The sequence below is a fragment of the Chinchilla lanigera genome, unplaced genomic scaffold (genome assembly GCF_000276665.1).
Source record: "Chinchilla lanigera isolate Chin_1 unplaced genomic scaffold, ChiLan1.0 scaffold00018, whole genome shotgun sequence".
Classification (NCBI taxonomy): domain Eukaryota; kingdom Metazoa; phylum Chordata; class Mammalia; order Rodentia; family Chinchillidae; genus Chinchilla; species Chinchilla lanigera.
In genome coordinates this window covers 3,288,711-3,306,565 of record NW_004955419.1, presented here as the reverse complement: position 1 = coordinate 3,306,565, position 17,855 = coordinate 3,288,711, and the positions used below count along the sequence as shown (strand labels likewise).

General features: G+C 36.3%; 2 protein-coding genes across 4 annotated transcripts in view; both read right to left on the bottom strand.

The window, feature by feature from the left end:
* Window positions 1-6,215, bottom strand: part of Golga1 (golgin A1) — a 60,145-nt gene extending 53,930 nt beyond the window's left edge. Inside the window, exon 1 of the mRNA XM_013513149.1 lies at window positions 326-6,215. The gene's annotated coding sequence lies outside the window, so the exon portion shown is untranslated. The remainder of the gene's footprint in view (window positions 1-325) is intronic.
* Window positions 6,216-10,105: 3,890 nt separating this feature from the next.
* The window catches only part of Scai (suppressor of cancer cell invasion), a 158,716-nt gene continuing 150,966 nt past the window's right edge, over window positions 10,106-17,855 (bottom strand). For all 3 annotated transcript variants that reach the window (XM_013513153.1, XM_005382478.2, XM_005382479.2), the window contains one exon: window positions 10,106-10,277. In XM_013513153.1, coding sequence (XP_013368607.1) covers window positions 10,131-10,277 — 147 coding nt within the window. In that variant the 3' untranslated portion in view covers window positions 10,106-10,130. The remainder of the gene's footprint in view (window positions 10,278-17,855) is intronic.

Genomic DNA, 17,855 nt, shown 5'->3' with positions numbered 1-17,855 from the left:
AGTGTTTTATCTTTTGTGTCTAGGATCTCCTGTCGGTTATGTTTTATATCGCAACCCAGTACACACACTGTACAACTGAAAGTTTCCAGACCCTTCCCCTGGTTATGTAATGCACCCTGATACACCGCCATTTAAAACCAGGATGGGGCGGGCAGCTCACTACGTGAACTACCCACCGGGGCTACCTCCACATGACAAAGGAATTAAGTTCAAAGAGGAAAAACTGCCTCGTTCAAAGTCACACTGCAATTTTGTAATCTAAGTCAGATCTCCCGGCTCCTCAAGCCCAAGCCACCCACTCTGTTTTAAAGAACTTGTCCCTCACCAAACAGCAGTAAGAGGGTCAGCCGATTCCATCCGATTGTTCAACAGTCACTCCCTCGGAGCATCCCAGTTCTTACCACTAAGAGGAGGAAAGGGAAAAGTCGAAATCAGGACGCACAAGAAATCCAGAAACTAAAATAAGCATGGAATCCACAACCCGTAAAACTGTGCAATTTATCTGAGGCATCATCTGAAAGACGCAAAACGTGACAGTATAGCCCTTAGTTTGCCAACAATACTGAAGTACCCGACACTTTAAGCAAATAATGTTTATTTTTATATTGATGATACACTTAATATATACGTGGATTCAAGATACAAAATTCATTTACAAGAGTTCACACCTGATGAATGTAGTCACATTCCTAGAGAACATTTATCAATGCAAAAATTGCTTTAATACACTGACAACAAAAGATTCTGTAATCTTATGTTAACAAACATCGAAACGTTTTAACTTTTCTTCCTCTAGTATTTAAGTGCCCTCAAGGTGATAGGCACTGTGTAATAGGAAAAAAGAAAACACAACTGGAAAGCCTACCTACCGCATCTGCTCTGCAGAATCACAGTGTTTACTTTGAAATTCATTTAGTGAAGTAGTGAAAGCGGCTTGCTATCTTTTACAACAAATTACATATCAAATAAGAGCCAGATGTGATGAACTCCAGAAAATAAAATGTCTCAAGAACCTTTCAATTTCTAAAATCTATTAAGTATTAACCATAACAAAGCAGAAAGACTGCTGGAGAGGAACGAAACAAAAAAATCCTGTTTAAGACAATGTATGGCTTAAGCAACTGAGAAACACCAACAGACAAGACTTTACAACATCACAAATGTTCAAGTGATACTAACAATATAATTTCCCCACAGTCATTGGTAATAAGTAGCCCCTTCAAAATTTATTCTACTGATAACACATATAAAATCTAATAAAACCAAGTGATTTACTAACAGAGCTGAGTTGATGAATCTTGTTCTAAAGTATTAACCCACAATACCCAAACTAATACAAATGAACGAGACTATGTCTCCAAGATTAGTGATCAGTGAATAGCTAGATAGGCAACCAAGTAGCTTCATTATTTGCATGACAGATTAGCAGCACTTGGATAAGGATTGTTACATGAAAATAATTGTGCTTCAATCTCTTGAAGAGAGCTAATATAACTCTACAGTCCCTATCATGTTACAGTTCTATAACATTTCAGTTACAAGCACAATTTTTAAAAAATATTTCACACCACTAAAAAGTAATCATATGTAATTTCTGCTATGATTTAAACAAGTGTAATTTCTGCTATGATTTAAACAAGTGCATTTTTGCCCAATAATCACAATACAGACAATAGGTTCACCATTATTTTCAAGGGGAAAAAAAATCAACTTATTTTAACTCCTATTTGACTTTTTGTGATGCTTTGAATAAAGAAAAAGGATAGTCAACCTTACAATGGAAACATTTCAGAGAAAATGCTAAAGTGGCCTGAAATTACAAAAATCTTTGGAGCAAAGTAAAAAATGATTTGTAACTGCTTTATCTGATTTGATTAATGCAAGCACTATTTATACTGGACCTACACAAATGAGATAACCTATTTGGACAAATTTCATGTGTAACCTCTACTGTGGAAATGTTAGGACATTGTATTTCCCTTTGCTATTATCTAAGACCTTTCTACCTCAACTAGAAGAATCCTGCAAAACATAGGACTCTCTGATAATTGAACAGCAAGGTTTATTAAAAACAAAAAATGGTTGGAAAACTAATGATATGGTCTATTTGGCAAAAGGAATGCATTCAGGTAACTATAAAAAGACATAAAACTCAAGTTCTAAATTATTTTACTGAACTATTAAGAGGTCATTTTAATAATGCTATAATAAATGAGAGTTAAAGACAACCCATTCTTCAGGAAATATTACTAAAAATTCTTACAGTGCTAATTTAAGCAATTTTTCCTGCATATTTTTAATTTAGAAAAAAAATAGCATGCAAAAGAGGGTAGGAATAGGATTTTGAAAAAATACAGTGGTTATTTCTCCATAGTTTGGAAATATTTACTTGGGGATTATCATATATCATTTCATATTTTACAATAGTTACTCATACTGCTTTGATGTCTGAGGAAATTTATGGTTCAAATTGTAATGTTTACAAATCTCAAATTTGATCAGAGACAAGTGGACATTCACAACAGTTTCAAGTGAGAAAATACTAGTGATATACATAAAAATTTAAATACCTTTTACTGCAGACCTATAAGAAAGCTAGCCTTAATTATTTATGTCAAAAAGTGACAATGTGGCCTATCATTTTCATTCCACAAGCCTATGAGAAAAATAAAAACGTAAAACCTAAAATTACCAATGTCTTTACAACAATATTACACCTAAATAATATGATTGTCTTAGGATATAGACTGGAATTGTCCCCTAAAATAGGAAAATACTCCCAATGTACAGTCTGTTCTATGATGATATTCAGGCTTGACTAAGTGAATATGTAATATAATGTGCTTCAAACTATCAGAAAACTCTGAATCTACTGTTCAATTGTGTTTTCTAAGAAAAACACTTAGAGTGGTCTGATTAAAAATAATTTTAAAAACCATAAAAAATAACAGAAATATTTTAAAATTAGGAAATGGTACTGATTAAGTGACAATATCATGTAAAAATGGAATTCTTCTCGAAAGTCAATATTACACCAAAGTAATAGGTAAAAAATACCTATTTAATTAATAGGTAAAAATACCTATTTAAGTAATAGGTAAAAAATACCAATTTTAGCTTAAGCAAACATTTTATATTTACAGAAATCCAAAGAAAATATTTCTATGGCACTAGCCAATTAGTTATACTTAATACATTTCTTCACCTAGTTAAGTGCATATCCCTCTACACCTTCCTGATACCTTTCCTGTCAATAGGTGATTGCTTTCATTCACAGATCATTTCCCTTAAATACAAGGTATGCTTCAATAAGATTCTGTGTTCAAAATTCAGTGAAGCTGGGATATAGTATGTTTTCAAATTCTAACTTAGAAAAAATGATTTACTTTTTATTTTTTTTAAAGTAAACTGGTCCCAGTATCCAGGAAAGATTGGGAGTCCTGGCACAGTCTCACTGTGTAAGAGTACTGACAAATGGGAGGCCAGGGCTAGGTTTTCTCAACAGTTTCTATATTATTCAACTGCAGATTTACTGTCTTTACAATCCGTAGGGTCAAAGGTCATATCCACAGTGTCAATCTTATCTAATGCACACTTTATTGCTGCTTTCCTCAAATTAATGTCCACATCAGGCCTGAGTCAGTTCTATGAATTTGAGATAGCATACTATCTGCTCTGCTATTCTACAACAGCAAATAATGATTTGGTTACTAAAACAAAACATCATACCCTATGGACATTTTCAGTGATTTATCAGAAATAATACACTACTGCATTTTAATATTTAGAAAAAGCCTATAATTTTAAATTTAACACTATACAGTAATTGAAATGTATTACGAATAGTTAGCTGTGTTACCAAAAATACAGTGGGGCAGCAAATGTAACCATTTGAGGGTGGTAATACTGACTTAATTTCTCACTTTATTTTACAATAATTTAATGTTGGATCAGATAGATTTAATCAGAAGAATGGGGTAAAAAGTTACTTTGCAGTTATACTTTATCATGCAAAAATAACCTGTACTTAATTTCTGCAGTGAATGTACTAAGTGTATATTAAACATCTCTTATAATCGTTCATGCAAATATACATGTCAACTGCAGACAAGAGTAGCCAAACATTGATACTCTGCAATATCCCATAAATTCACAAATTGGCACTGCACATATTTTCTATAATTGTATCCTCCCCAATTCTATTACCCTTGGTAGAGGTTTGAAGGCCCAGATTTTTACAGCATACCATGCACCTAATATTAAAAACTACATCGTGTCAAATTGCGAAACATAATTGGTCTTATAGAGATCAGGAATACAACTGGAGGCATTTTATTCACTGGGAACATTTTCTCGAGTGAGCATACTTTATTTTTTTTATTTTTATTTTTTTGTGGTGCTAGGGATCAAACCCAGGGGCTGAAGCATGCCAGGCATGTGTTCTACTGCTGAGGTACAGCCCCAGCTAGAGCATACTCATCTTTGATGTGCAATTCCAATACAAAAAGTGTACAGTTGGAAATGTTAAGACAGCACTAAACCACAGCTGCTGCAAATATACAGACTAACAGCCTATTCCTCATTAAGTCTTACCCCACCTAGGTTAAGCCTTCACGAGCTAATGCCCCCTTTTCTGCCTCATAGAGACACATATAAAATGAAGCACATTGATAAATTTTTATTCCAAAATTAAAATTATCAGGTATTGAAATGACAAGTAGGAACATAGTTTCCCCACTTAAAAGACATTTCTACTTTGAATGTGATTTGAGTAATTTTTTCATAGCCCCTTGACAGTTTGAATATAATATAAATAATTTACTACTCCATAATAATATTCAAATATGGGTCAAGAAAATAAATGACTAAAACAGCTTAAGAACTTGTTAGTGTCTCAGTTTCACATACTTAGGTTTTCCAAGTTTATATCATTAATCATCAGTTTAAATGGAAGTTTGCAAATGATTTTAAAGCTAAGAATGTCCAGCTTTCTGTTAATGTCTTATTAATTCCAAGTCTAAATGAGCCCATTTTATCCCAACACAAGCCCCTCAAAATAGAGGCTTGTGAATGTGATCTAGCCACAACCTAATTACAGCAGCATGAACAATGCCACTAGGATGTCCTCACAGAACTTAAATAAATTCAGCCCACAATGGGTATGGGTATAATATACACATACTGCATCACTGCAACCAATATATTTACAAATATGTACACATATATACAAAAAGTATACACAGAGATTGCATTTAGCATCACAAAAATATACACATGCCATTAAAAATAAAATACAATTTTAAATAAATAAGGTCAAAAGAGAGCCCTCAGTGTAAATATATTCTCCAAATAAACACACAGGAACATAAACACCCAAAATATCACCAAGAGACTCAAAGCATCCCTATCCATATCAAATCGTGTACTTATGGAGTGTGGTCAAGTGATTCTGAATTACTGGCAGTTTCAAGTTTGCAGATCTTGGCCCTTCCTGTATTCCCAGTCCAGAATATTCTCTGGATAGCAGGCTGATTACTCATTTCTATGGATAAATATGAGCTTTTTCAATTGGGTCCAAACCACTTCTCAGAGACAGAAAGATGATAGATCACAGGGGGCAGAAATCAAATTTGGAGAAAAATACAAAAGAAAGCTCTAATTTGATCTGCTATCCACCCCCACCTGCCACAGCACTGGGCCATATCTCCAGGCCTTTAATTTTTATTTGGAGACAAAGTTTGACAAATTCACTAAATTGCCCAGGCTGGCTTGAACTCACAGTTCTCCAACCTCAGCTCCCAGAGTTCTGGGATTAGAGGCAAATCTACCTTGCCTGGCTTCACCCTCCTTTCTACTGGAATTGAATTCAATACAATTACCACTTAATCTGTTTCAAGGAACTCAGTTGCATGAAGAAAAAGAAAAGAAAGGGCAGTAGCCACAAATGGAGGAAAAGAAAATAAAATCTAGATCCTGCATCAGGAAAACATCAGTTTGCTTCTATAATCTCAAAAATTTCAATGTGGTAAAAACGTAAAAAATACAGTAAACTCTGTGTTTTGAGAGACTTTGAAAGCACCACTTTCTATGAGAAAAACACATATATACAAAGAATATATACTGATTTAAACCAGATTTTCATAATTAAGAAAGAAAATCTTTTTTTTGTTTTGTTTTTTTTTGGTTTTTCTCCGGTACCGGGAACCAAACTCACGACCTTGCGCTTGCCAGGCAGGCGCTTTGCCGCTGAGCTAAATCCCCAGCCCCCAAGAAAGAAAAACTTTCTAGAGCTAATTCACTGGTTTCAATAACTGATGAGTGCTAGGCGTGGTGGGGCATGCCTATGATCCCAGCAGTCAGGAGGGTGAGGCAAGAGGATCACTACAAGTTCAAGGCCAGCCTAAACTACACAGCAAGACCCTGTCTCAAAAAAAAAAATTGCTATGTACAAGACATAAACCTTTAATAACTTATTTCTTGCTCATTATAGAAAGTAATCTGAGTTACTGGGAAGACTGGCCTCAGATTGGAAGATCCAAGTTTTACTTCTAGCTCTATCATTATATGAATAATCTGATAGTTTTTTTGGACCAGAGCTTTCCCTTCTGTAAAACAAGGAAAATAGTTGCTTTTCCAACTTCAGAAATGTAAGGGTAAAGAAAAAGAAAAGCCCATTGAGTTCAATTTTGTTTTGTGTCTGACTTCTTCCATTTTGTTTCCTAATTTATTTACTCTACTTTTTACCTCTTTTTTGTTTGGGTACTGGGGATTAAACATAGGGCATTGTAAATGCTAAGTAAATACTCTACCATTAAGCTACATCCCCAGCCATTTTAAAATTTTTCTTCTAAGACACAGTTTTGCTAAGCTGCCCAGGCTGGGGCTTGCACTTGTGATCCTCCTTCCTCAACCTCTCCCATGCAGCTGGGATTACAGGTGTGCCCACTTCTGCCCAGCTTTTTGCAATGATTAGTAAGCGAGATCAGTGACTGCATCAGAACCTCCATGGAGAATCTGTGCAATTTGAACATTAAAAAGTTGTTTCCCATTGTGTTACTGTGTTCTTGGTGCCAATATTTGCATTTTCATCAATTCTAAAATTGAATAGGGCTTGAAATTTGTATGAAGAAGCCTGATAAGCAATTAAAACACAGACTCTGCCATTGTCGCACTAAACCCACTGGGTGGGTGATTGTCCTTTTACATTTCTTCTTCTGTGATTAAAATGCCTGAAACCATACAAGCTGAATGAACAGTACAAGAAGTAATCACTAATCTCTGTACATATTTAAAAGTATCATAGTAAAAAATAAATGACAAAAATATAAAGCTTTTGAGAAAATGTGACCTCAATGACGCAAACCTTGATTTTTTTTTTTTTTTTTTTGCACTCGCAACTGAACCTAAGGACTTCACACTGAGCTGCATCTCTGGTTCTTTTTATTTTCAGACAAGGTCTTGCTATGGTCCTAAGTTGCTTAGGCTGGGCCCAAACTTGAGATCTTCCTCCCTCAGCCTCCCAGAGTGCTGGGATTATAGGTATATGCTACCATCTCCATATCTCTTTTAAACACTGTTCTTCTATCATGAAAAATCTTCCTTCCTATGCCCCAAAATTTCTCCATCCTGTTTATCACTTTTTAACATAAATCTAATAATTTCTATTTATTGCCTGACTCTCTCTTTGAGAATGTAAGCTTCTAAAGACTAGAATTTTTCAGTCTACCTTGCTTCTCGATGCTCAGAAAACATGTGGAGTAGAGTGGCTGTGCAATCAACATTTTTTCTGAAGGCATGATAAAACAATAGTCGTTTAGAATTTTCAAGCATTGAAGATGGTGTTAGTCCACTTTAGATCTCTACCTACTGGTAAGGAATTTCACTATCAGCTCAAGGGCCCATGTCATAAGCAGAGTTCCTATTGTGAGTTCTAAAATAGGCATGTTTCTAATTGTGAAAGCTCTTAATTTCTGCATGACCATCTACCTCTGAAATAGTCTCTCAAACAGCTAAGTGATACCCAGGTATTTTCTTTTTTTTTTGGTACTGGGAATTGAACTCAGGACCTTGCTCTTGCCAGGCAGGCACTTTTGCTGCTGAACTATATCCCCAGCCCTACCCAGATATTTTCTTGAACAGTCACTTAAGTAATCATGATCTCAAGAATGCTGTGTCTACTAAAAATACAGAAACTAGTTTTCTGTGGTAAGATGGAGGAATCATAATCTTTGGAACCATGAGTCCAAGTTGTACACTCACAGAACTGGAAAAGACCTTGGGTCAACTGTTTCATGTTACACATGGAAGTACTAAAAAGCAGAACATGAAGACATTTGTCAAAGGGAACTTCCTAGGAAATCCGAGGTTACAACTCAGGTCTCCTAGCTCTCAGACCAGTGTTTCTCATGCTTAGCAGGTGAGGATAAAAGCGCAGCATAATAAATATTATTTTAAACATCAGAAAACAGGAAAATGTGTTGGTAGGAGAATAATTGGCAGAGAACTTTAGGGGAACTGGATTAGGAGGCCAGATAACTGAGGATGCCAGATAACTGCAGTCAGGTGGACAGTTAGGAAAGGAAACCTAAGAAATTTGTTAAGATACTGAAGAAAAGGAAAGCAATCCATTGGAAAATGAAAAACAAGCTACTTGCAAAGGAAATCTTTACAGGCTTCTTTCAAGCTTTCTGAAATACCATTTGAAAGAGCAAATGATGATAATAATTTTTAAAAAGTGAAGAAACACTCTAAGAGCCCTAAACCTAAGAGCATTAATTTCAAGACTTCAGATGAAAAATCAGCAGACTGAAGCTAGTACAGGAATAACTCAGACCCAAATTATTCTCTAGGCAAGAAATGAAAGCCAAACATTACAGTAAAACTTCCCTAGAGACCATAGAAAAGAGGTACTAGAAGCAACTCATATCCCCTGGGACTGCCAAAGGTAGAATCTGAGCCCATGCAGAAAATTAGGAAGAAGGCCTATTGACTGACAGATTTCTGAACTTGAATGCTGTGCAATTAAAAGATGGGGGAAAACCCTTCATACCTAGTGCCTGTGAAGCTATGAAGGAGATGAAACGATAAAACACAAAAACATATTCTGAATCCTACTTAAAATAATAGAAAACTTTAAAAAAAAAATCACAGAAAACTGGTGCATGAATATAAAGTACAGGAATTTTAAACAAATCTTATTTCTAAATTCTCAATGCAAAATCAACTTCTGCTTTAAGTTTCATAATGTTGGTTACCCTCAACCAAAATTATTCTCTCTGATATTGAGGTCTTATAAATTTGAACTAGGCAAAAAGAAACCATACGATATGCCACAGATATCAATCCAGACAGTTTTTAAATTTGACCTTATAAATTCAGTTATTAAGTAGAATTCCTCCTGAAGACACTGTATTAGGAAATCAATAATCTGACTTTTTACTGAAATATTTAAAACTTGGGTTTTTTTTTCATTTCCAGAAAAGACTAAATAGAAAACAAAATATGCAAACAAATCTCATAACACAATACTCACTTATCACAAGTCCCAACTAAAAGAGTTAGCTTTTATATGAAAATCAATCCTCAACCACTTTTGAATTTTTGACAGTATTTAAAGGTATTCAGTGATTTTAGGAACTGCTTGGATCACACTTCAAAGAAGCACACATTTTTTTACCAACTGATTTGGAATGAAAAGAAATACTACAGAAGGACTCTGTTCTTGCTTTTCAGTAGTCCACGCTGGCCAGTTTCATCATTATGAACAATTACCTATTTTCCAAATCCAGATATTTAAGGTCCAAGTATAGGAGTTGTATTTTTCTCATTATACAAAAATACACAATTTACTCTTCTCAGGGTGAGAATGGTGACTATTTAAGTATAGGATTGGATGTTGGAGGTAATCAAAACCCAAAAATAAAAATTGAGTTTTTAAAAGACTTGAAAGACTGCATTTTAAAAGTTACCCTAAAAGTTTGAACATTTTTTCAGTTTGCCTTTAAAATGGTGGTCCTAAATTAAAAAATAAAAACTAAGTAACACACTATGTGTCTGTTGTCACATTAGAAAACTGCACCATTTAAAATCTGTGGAAAATGAAAAATTGTTTCAACAAGAGGATTTGTGATTTAATAGTCATCTATGGTATTTTCAAAGAAGACATTTCGAACATCCAGAATGGATGCTAATTCCAAAATGTGCTTCTGGAGATGAGGATTCTCCACTGTTTCATCCCTTGGCAGCTGTGGATATGATTCTGGGTAATTTCGTGTTTCCTGGTAGGCAAAGAAAAGAAAAAGTCAAGTTTTATAGTCTAAAGGAAGAAAAGTACTATACAGCATTGATACAATACTAAGGAGAAACAGTATTTATTTTTCTCATTCATATTGGTTGGTATAATTACTATTAATGTATTTGTTGAACATAATCATTAACATTTTGCCATTTTGACTTCTAAAAATGACACATTCATATGGTCCAACTTAATATATTCCTGAGTTATTTCATAAATGCTTGCTGAGGCTTCTGTGCTGGGCACTATGCTCTGTATCACCTGGAAACCGTCCCATATATTTCCTTCTTCTTGGGGGAAAAAATCTTAACACACATGAAATTTTAAACACTTCCCTCCCCCAATATTTGGGAATCAACCCAGGGCCTTTGCATTAGGCTACATCCCTAGCCACCACCCTTTTTTTTTTTTTTTTTTTTGCTATCAAGAATCGAACTCAGGACCTTGCACTTGCCAGGCAGGCGCTATGCTGCTGAGATATATCTCCAGCTCCTCCTAGCCCATTTTAATGTTGAGAGAGGTTCTCACTAAATTGACCAGTTTAGCCTAAAACTTATGATCGTTCTGCCTCTGCTGCCCAGAGTGCTGGAATTACAGGCACGCACCACCGCACAAGCATTGCTTAAATGAATGAATAGATATAGTAGAAAACAAAATGAAGGAAAACACATGCAAAGCACTGAAAAGGTGAAATTATAGGACCTTGGTAATTACAGGAGAAGCCAAATACATCCCAAAGATCAGAGAAATGAATGACTTAGTGGAAGAGTTGGGAGCTATTACGAGAAAAGCAAAAGATAAAAGGAGATAATTTGGTAGAAATATAGTATTTCAGAGATCAGTGGCAAGATGGCAGAGTGCTAAAGAGCAGAGAATGAACCTCTCGAGAGCTGCCATCCAAATGGTGGAATATAACAATGTGGGGAAGTTAAGAAGGAGGGTGGTGAGTTACCCCAGACCCAGCAAGGAACTGAGGCAGGAACTGAAGCCCACGGAGTGTGAAGAGAGAAACTTCAGCGGAGGAGGAGGTACCAAAGGGCCCCTCTCACCGAGAAGGGAAACAGTGCAGGAGAGGAGGGGTCCAAACCTGCTGACACAGCGAGTTCTGGGGACCCTAGAGGCCTCCATGGAGAGACACAGAAGTGGAGGGGAGCAGCGGATGTGAAGGACTGCACTAACTGCTGGTGAGTGCCGAGGGCTCAGCTGTCCTACTCAAGATTGGTGGGGAACCATTTTGGAAAGAGACCAATAGAGCTCAGAACTCAGCAGCTGCTGGCTCCATCTAGCAGCTCCCAGCTAGGCTCAGGCCTGTGGAAGCTGCACTGACCTCTACAAGCCACCAGAGGGTACAGGCTCGCTGGCTCTGTGGGATAAATCAGCACGGATCAGGATACTGTCTCCATACATTGTTTACCAGTGACAGCAGAGACAAACCTGGAAGTGGGCTTTTGCTGTTGTTGTCTTTTGTCTGTTTTTTTGTTTTCCTCTCTCTTTTTGTTGTTGTTGTAGTTTTGCCCTTTTTTGGGAGTGTTTTGTTGTTTTTTTCTTTTGTTTAGGTTTGTGGTTTTTTTCTTTCCTTTCTCCATTGTTTGAACTTGTATTTTTTGAATATATATATATATATATATATATATATATATGAGTGTGAACATAGCGTCTACCCACTTTGTGGTTGTGGTTCTGTTCATTTCCTCTTTTTATTTCTTCCTCTTCTTCCTCCAATCTGCACCAGTTTCCCAAAGTTAGCATAAACCCCCTTTGTCCTCCAGCCTTCTAATCTCTTCCTCATCTTCCGCTTCTCTATTTTCTCCCTGACCCATGTTAAATCTTAACCCCTGAGGGCAACACTGACATACCAAGGACCTGTATACTGCATACAATTTTCTGCTTTGTTTTAGACTTTGTTATATAACCACAAATCTAGTTCATATGGTTAAAGGTGGAAAATTAATGGTTACTTTAGTTTGTCATTTTTAGGCTGTGTTTTATGCTATTGTTATCGGTCCCACTATAGCCAAAATAATAATTGTTCTAAACAGCTTTTACAAAGATCACCCCAGGAATTAAACAAACAAACAAAAAAGAAGTAAAAGAAAATGAAGAGACACTTAAGCAAGATGCAATCCCAAATATCACCAAAGGCAAACCCAGGGGTCAAGGGGGTGGGACAATCACTATTTGCAGATGACATGATACTCTACATGGAAGACCCCAAAAACTCCAGTAAAAAACTGCTAGAATAAGCAAATTCAGAGTAGTGTAGCTGGATACAAAGTAAACACTCAAAAATCAATAGCCTTCCTGTACACGAACAACAAACTCACTGAGGAATTAGGGAAATAACACTTTTCACGATAGCATCCAAAAAAAGGAAATACCTAGGAATCAAGCTAATGAAGGATGTAAAAGACCTCTATATGTAAAAGACCTCTACACATTGAAAACTACAGTACTCTGAAAAAGGAGACTGAAGCAGATATTAGAAAATGGAAAGATATCCCTTGCTCTTGGGTAGGAGGAACCAATACAGTGAAAATGGCCATACTCCCAAAACTGTTATAGAGAGTTAACCCAATTATGATCAAAACTCCAATAGAATTCATATATTTAAACGTTAGTACTAAAAAATTTTTTAGGCTGGGGATATAGCTCAGAGGCATAGTGCCTGCCTGGCAAGCACGAGGTCATGAGTTTGATTCACAGTACCACCAAAAAAATAAATAAATAGATGAATAAATGAATCTCTTTTAAAATAAATAAATAAATCTTTTAAAAGGGAAAAAAAGAAATATTACTTCTCTGTCCCTCTAGGGCTCATTCATTACACATTACAACATAAAGTTATTTTATTTTATTTTTTTGGTTTTTCTCCGGTACCGGGAACCGAACTCACGACCTTGCGCATGCCAAGCAGGCGTTTTTGCCGCTGAGCTAAATCCCCAGCCCCTAAAGTTATTTTAAACAGCAAATCCTATTGAGATAGGCGAGTAGGGCATGGCAAAACTGGCTAAGAAAGTAGGCTTGACTTGTTAATTACAAGATCCTGCGACACAGGTGGAGAACAGCTCCCAAAGCCCTGCTTGTGGACTTCTCCCTGAGAACTTGAGCCGGTTTTCAGTAGGATGGCCTGGACTCGACATCAGCCTGAGGTGGGATCCCAGCACTACCTCTCAGGACCCATATATATAAGTTCTCATGGGTTTCCTCAAAATTCGGACAATATGAAAGGACACAGAGCTTACTATAGTGGCTTTCCTCACCATACCCCACCCTGTGTCCTCCGGGGTGTTCTTTTATCTTGATTTTTCATTGGCCCAAGCTTGCTCTGCAGAGCCAGTTTCTTCCTCATTCTTCACTTTTACTTTTTAAAATACATTTTGCTACTGCTTTTTGCTCATTTCACTGGTTCAAAAGGAGACAAATATAGAATCTAGCTCCAGAAGGAAAGGCGAACAACTCCAAACTCAGTGGTGAGCCACTTTTATAAGAAGCCACCCAGTAACACTATGAGGAGTGACAAAAATATGTTTCAAAACTATATAAAAAAAGAAAGCTCAAGAACTACTACAGTTAGAAACAAAGGAGCTGAGTGAGTCATTCCCTTCCCTCCATGTAACCCTAAACAGTACCCATCAGTCATTCCTGTTTCCACTATCCTAAAAGAGGTACAAAATAAGCCTAGGAGATCGCTGTCCCTTAGGCACCAGAGTACTGGTGCCAAGGGAGATTAAGTGGGAGGCACCAGAAAGCACAGGTGTCTGCCCTTTAAATTCTGAAAGCCTAAGTTAAGAGCCCTTTTTCTTTTTTTTCTGTTGTTACTGCTACCTTTCCGGTGATCTTCAATAAATGCAGCTACTTACTACAGGTATTTACTACTGGGTGTACACTTGGCAATTCTTTCCTCATCGTATACAAGGACCTGGACTATCACTGGCCCATTCAACTGTAACAGAACTACTAAAGAAACAAACAGCACTTCTGTCAGCTCACAAAGGCCCAAATGATGTCAGAGTTGATGAAATATATTCCAGAAGATAGAATTGTGTTGAAATGGGAGATATGTTAAAGAGATGCCAAGTGAATGATGCTTTTTTTTTCTTTTTGAGACAGGGTCTCACTATGCAGTTCAGGTTGGCCTTGAACTCAAAACAATCCTCCTCCCTCAGCCTCCTGAGTGCTGGGATTCCAGGTGTGTGCCACCAGGCAGGGAGATTCTTTTTCATATTAAGCTTAAGTCTATTACTATACACTACTGTAAATCTATTTACAAAAAGCTTAAAAACAAGCTATGAAAGACAAAAAGAGATTTCCAAGTGCTGTATTTTAATTTCTGCCAGGAATACAGTCCACACTTTTTTAAAGGAAGACAACAAAATCTAGAATTTGACATAAAATTCACAACACCCATTTTCCATACTGTATGAGAAAATTCATAGGTGTACAACAAACCAGGAATACAAGGCCCATAACTGATGTGAAAAACAATACAAACACATATATTTGCTCAAATATTTGAAGAAATACTATTTATAGCTCTATAAATGGTAAACAATATAGGATTTACAGAAAAGGATTTTATATAGTAGATACTTTCAAGAAAATAAAGGAAAACAAATAGAATGAGCAAAATGGAAGATATTCAAAATTATCAACTACAACTTCTAGAGATGAAAAACAACATCTAAAATGAAAAATTGAGCAAGATTGACCAACTGGACACTCCATAAGATTAGAAAAGTTGAAGGAATAGCAAAATAAACTGTCAAAAGTGAAATGCAAAGAGGAAAAAAAGAGAAAGAATAAATGAGTCAGTGACCAGTGTGTAACCGTTTCAGAAAGAGAGAAAAGGGAAGAAAAAATACTTGAAAAAGCAAGATATAGTGGCGCTTGCCTGTAATTGCAGCACTCTGGAGGCTGAAACAGGAAGGCTGCAAATTCAAAGCAGCCTAGGCTACATAGCGAGTTCAAGGTTGGTCTGGGCTACATAGCAAGATCCTGTCTCAAAACAAAAAATCCCCAAAAACTTCAAGAAAATATGCCCCAGAAGTAAACACCTTTCAATGAAACATAGATCCAAAATGCCTGATAAATCCTAAACTGGGAAAAACCAACAATGAAGGAAAACTGCAGTAAGTGTGTAGAGTAAGTACATCATAATCAATTATAAGAAACCAGCACATAAAGAAAAATCTTAAAAGCAGCAAAAGAAAATTAAAACATGTATTACACACTGCAACAATTACTTGAAGTAATCAAGATCAGTGAATATACCAAGAATTTAAACAACATTATAAACCAATGTGACTTGAAAAAAAAAATTCAAGCATGCATAGAGTGTTACCATGACAGAACACATACTGGGTAAAATAAGTCTCAAAAAGGATTCAAATAACAGAGTATATGCTCTGACTACAAAGGAATCAGAAATCAGTAAATGTTCTTTTGTTTGTTTGGCACTGGCTGTTGAACCTAGGGAGCACTGAGATACATCTCCAGTCTCTTTTTATTTTGACAGTCTCACAAATTGCCCTGGCTGGCCTTGAATATGCAATCCCCTGCCTCAGCCTCTGGAGTAGCTGGGATTACAGATGTGCCATATTGGGCTTAACAACATGTTTTCAGATAACTTATGTTTTGAAAACAATCAATTAGAATGAGATAAAAACATGAGATACGTAAGTAATAAAATAATTTATCACCATCAGATCTGAATTATAAGAAATGGTGAAGAGAATTCTTTTGTAGTAAGAAAGATGATACCAGGTGGAAAATTAAATCTATACACAGAAATACAGAGTGCCAGAAATGGTATTTACATACAAAAAGGTTTCTCCATTGAAAAAAAATTTTCAAAGATAGTTACCTTGTCAATGCTTCAATACCACAAACTATCAGATAGTATGTAGTCTATGTAAAAGGTACAGAGGATGGGAGGGAGAAAATGGAAGTACACTGTTGTATAGATGCTATTAGATAACCATATTAAAAATTCTTTTCATATCCTTATGGCTTGTGTCTAGATGTCACCCAAAGCCTCATGCAGTCGTAAGTGGGTCTTTGCAGAAGTGGGTGGATCTAGGGTGTGTGATGCTGGGGTTAAGTATGTGATGCTGAGGTTAAGAGTGTGATTACTAAATTAGTTCACGAGTGTCTGGGTATGAGTAATGAGAAGGTGTGCTCTAAGCATGGTTGACACCAACCAGAAGGCAGGTAGCCTGTGAGGGATTAAAGGGAGAGACAGGCTGCTGCTGTTGCTGCTGCTGCTGCTACTGCTTCACTGTTTTAATGCCTTCTGCCTACCATGACCTGTTTCTCTACAATGTCCCTTTGCCCTGCCACCCTGCCTTGGTGCCAGCCAACTGTAGAGTAAAACCTCTACAAACCATGAGTTACAATAAACCCTTCCTCCTCTAACTTTGGGTGTCAGGTATTTGTCTCGGCTACAAGAAAAGTAACTAAGACACATATTAAAATTTTTTAACCCTACCTTTCACAGTAAATAAAAAGTAACTCAAAAGAGACCAGATATCTAACTGTAATAGCTAAAACCATAAAACTCCTAGAAGAAAATCTCTGTAACCATGAGACAGGGAAAGAATTCTTATATAACACACAAGGACACAAACAACAAAGAAAAAATAAATTTATTAGTTGAAATTTCTTCCAGCCACAGAACAAGATAAAATAAAGCCAATGAACATGTGAAAAGATACTGAATATCAACAGTAACTCTTGGGATGCAAACTGAAAACTATGATAACACTCCATAACCACCAGAATAGTCATAATTGAAAAGTCTGAGGACACCAAATGTTGGCAAAGATACTGCGGAACTTTCATACACAGCTAGTGGGACTGTAAAATGGTACAACCACTTTGAGAAAAGTTCTAGTAGTTTCTTAACCAAACTAAACATATGGGGGCTGGGGATTTAGCTCAGCGGCACAGTGCCTGTCTGGCAAGCGCAAGGTGGTCAGTTTGACTCCCGGTACCAGAAAAAAAAAAAAAAAAAAACTAAACATATGCCAACCCTATGACCAATACTTATACAAGCCTTCTTGTTTGTATGAAAGCTTTACTAATAGTAGCCAATGACTTACAACATTCTGGGTGTTTATCAACAGGAGAATGTTTAAATAAAAGGTAGAATATTTGGAGAATGGAATATTCCTCAGTAGCAAAGAGGAGTAACCTGATACACAAAATACCATGGATGAATCTCAAGAACAATATACTTGATCAAGAAAGGTTTACACAAGAGCCCAAATTGTGTGATTCAAATTCACAAATAGGCCCATCTAATTTACAGCAAAAGAGTGGTAGCCTTTGGTGTAATGATTAGTGGATCAACTAAAGAAGAGTATGAAGGGAACATTCTAGAATAATGTTACCAGGCCAGAGATATAGCTCAGCAGCACAGCACCTGCCTGGAATAATGTTATCTGGTGTAACTTGAGACTGGGCTATACAGGTGTCTGTCTTCTTCAAAACTCACCTAATTGGTAAACTTTATAGTTTGTGCATTTTACTTTTGATTAAACTTTTTTTTTTTTTTTTTTTG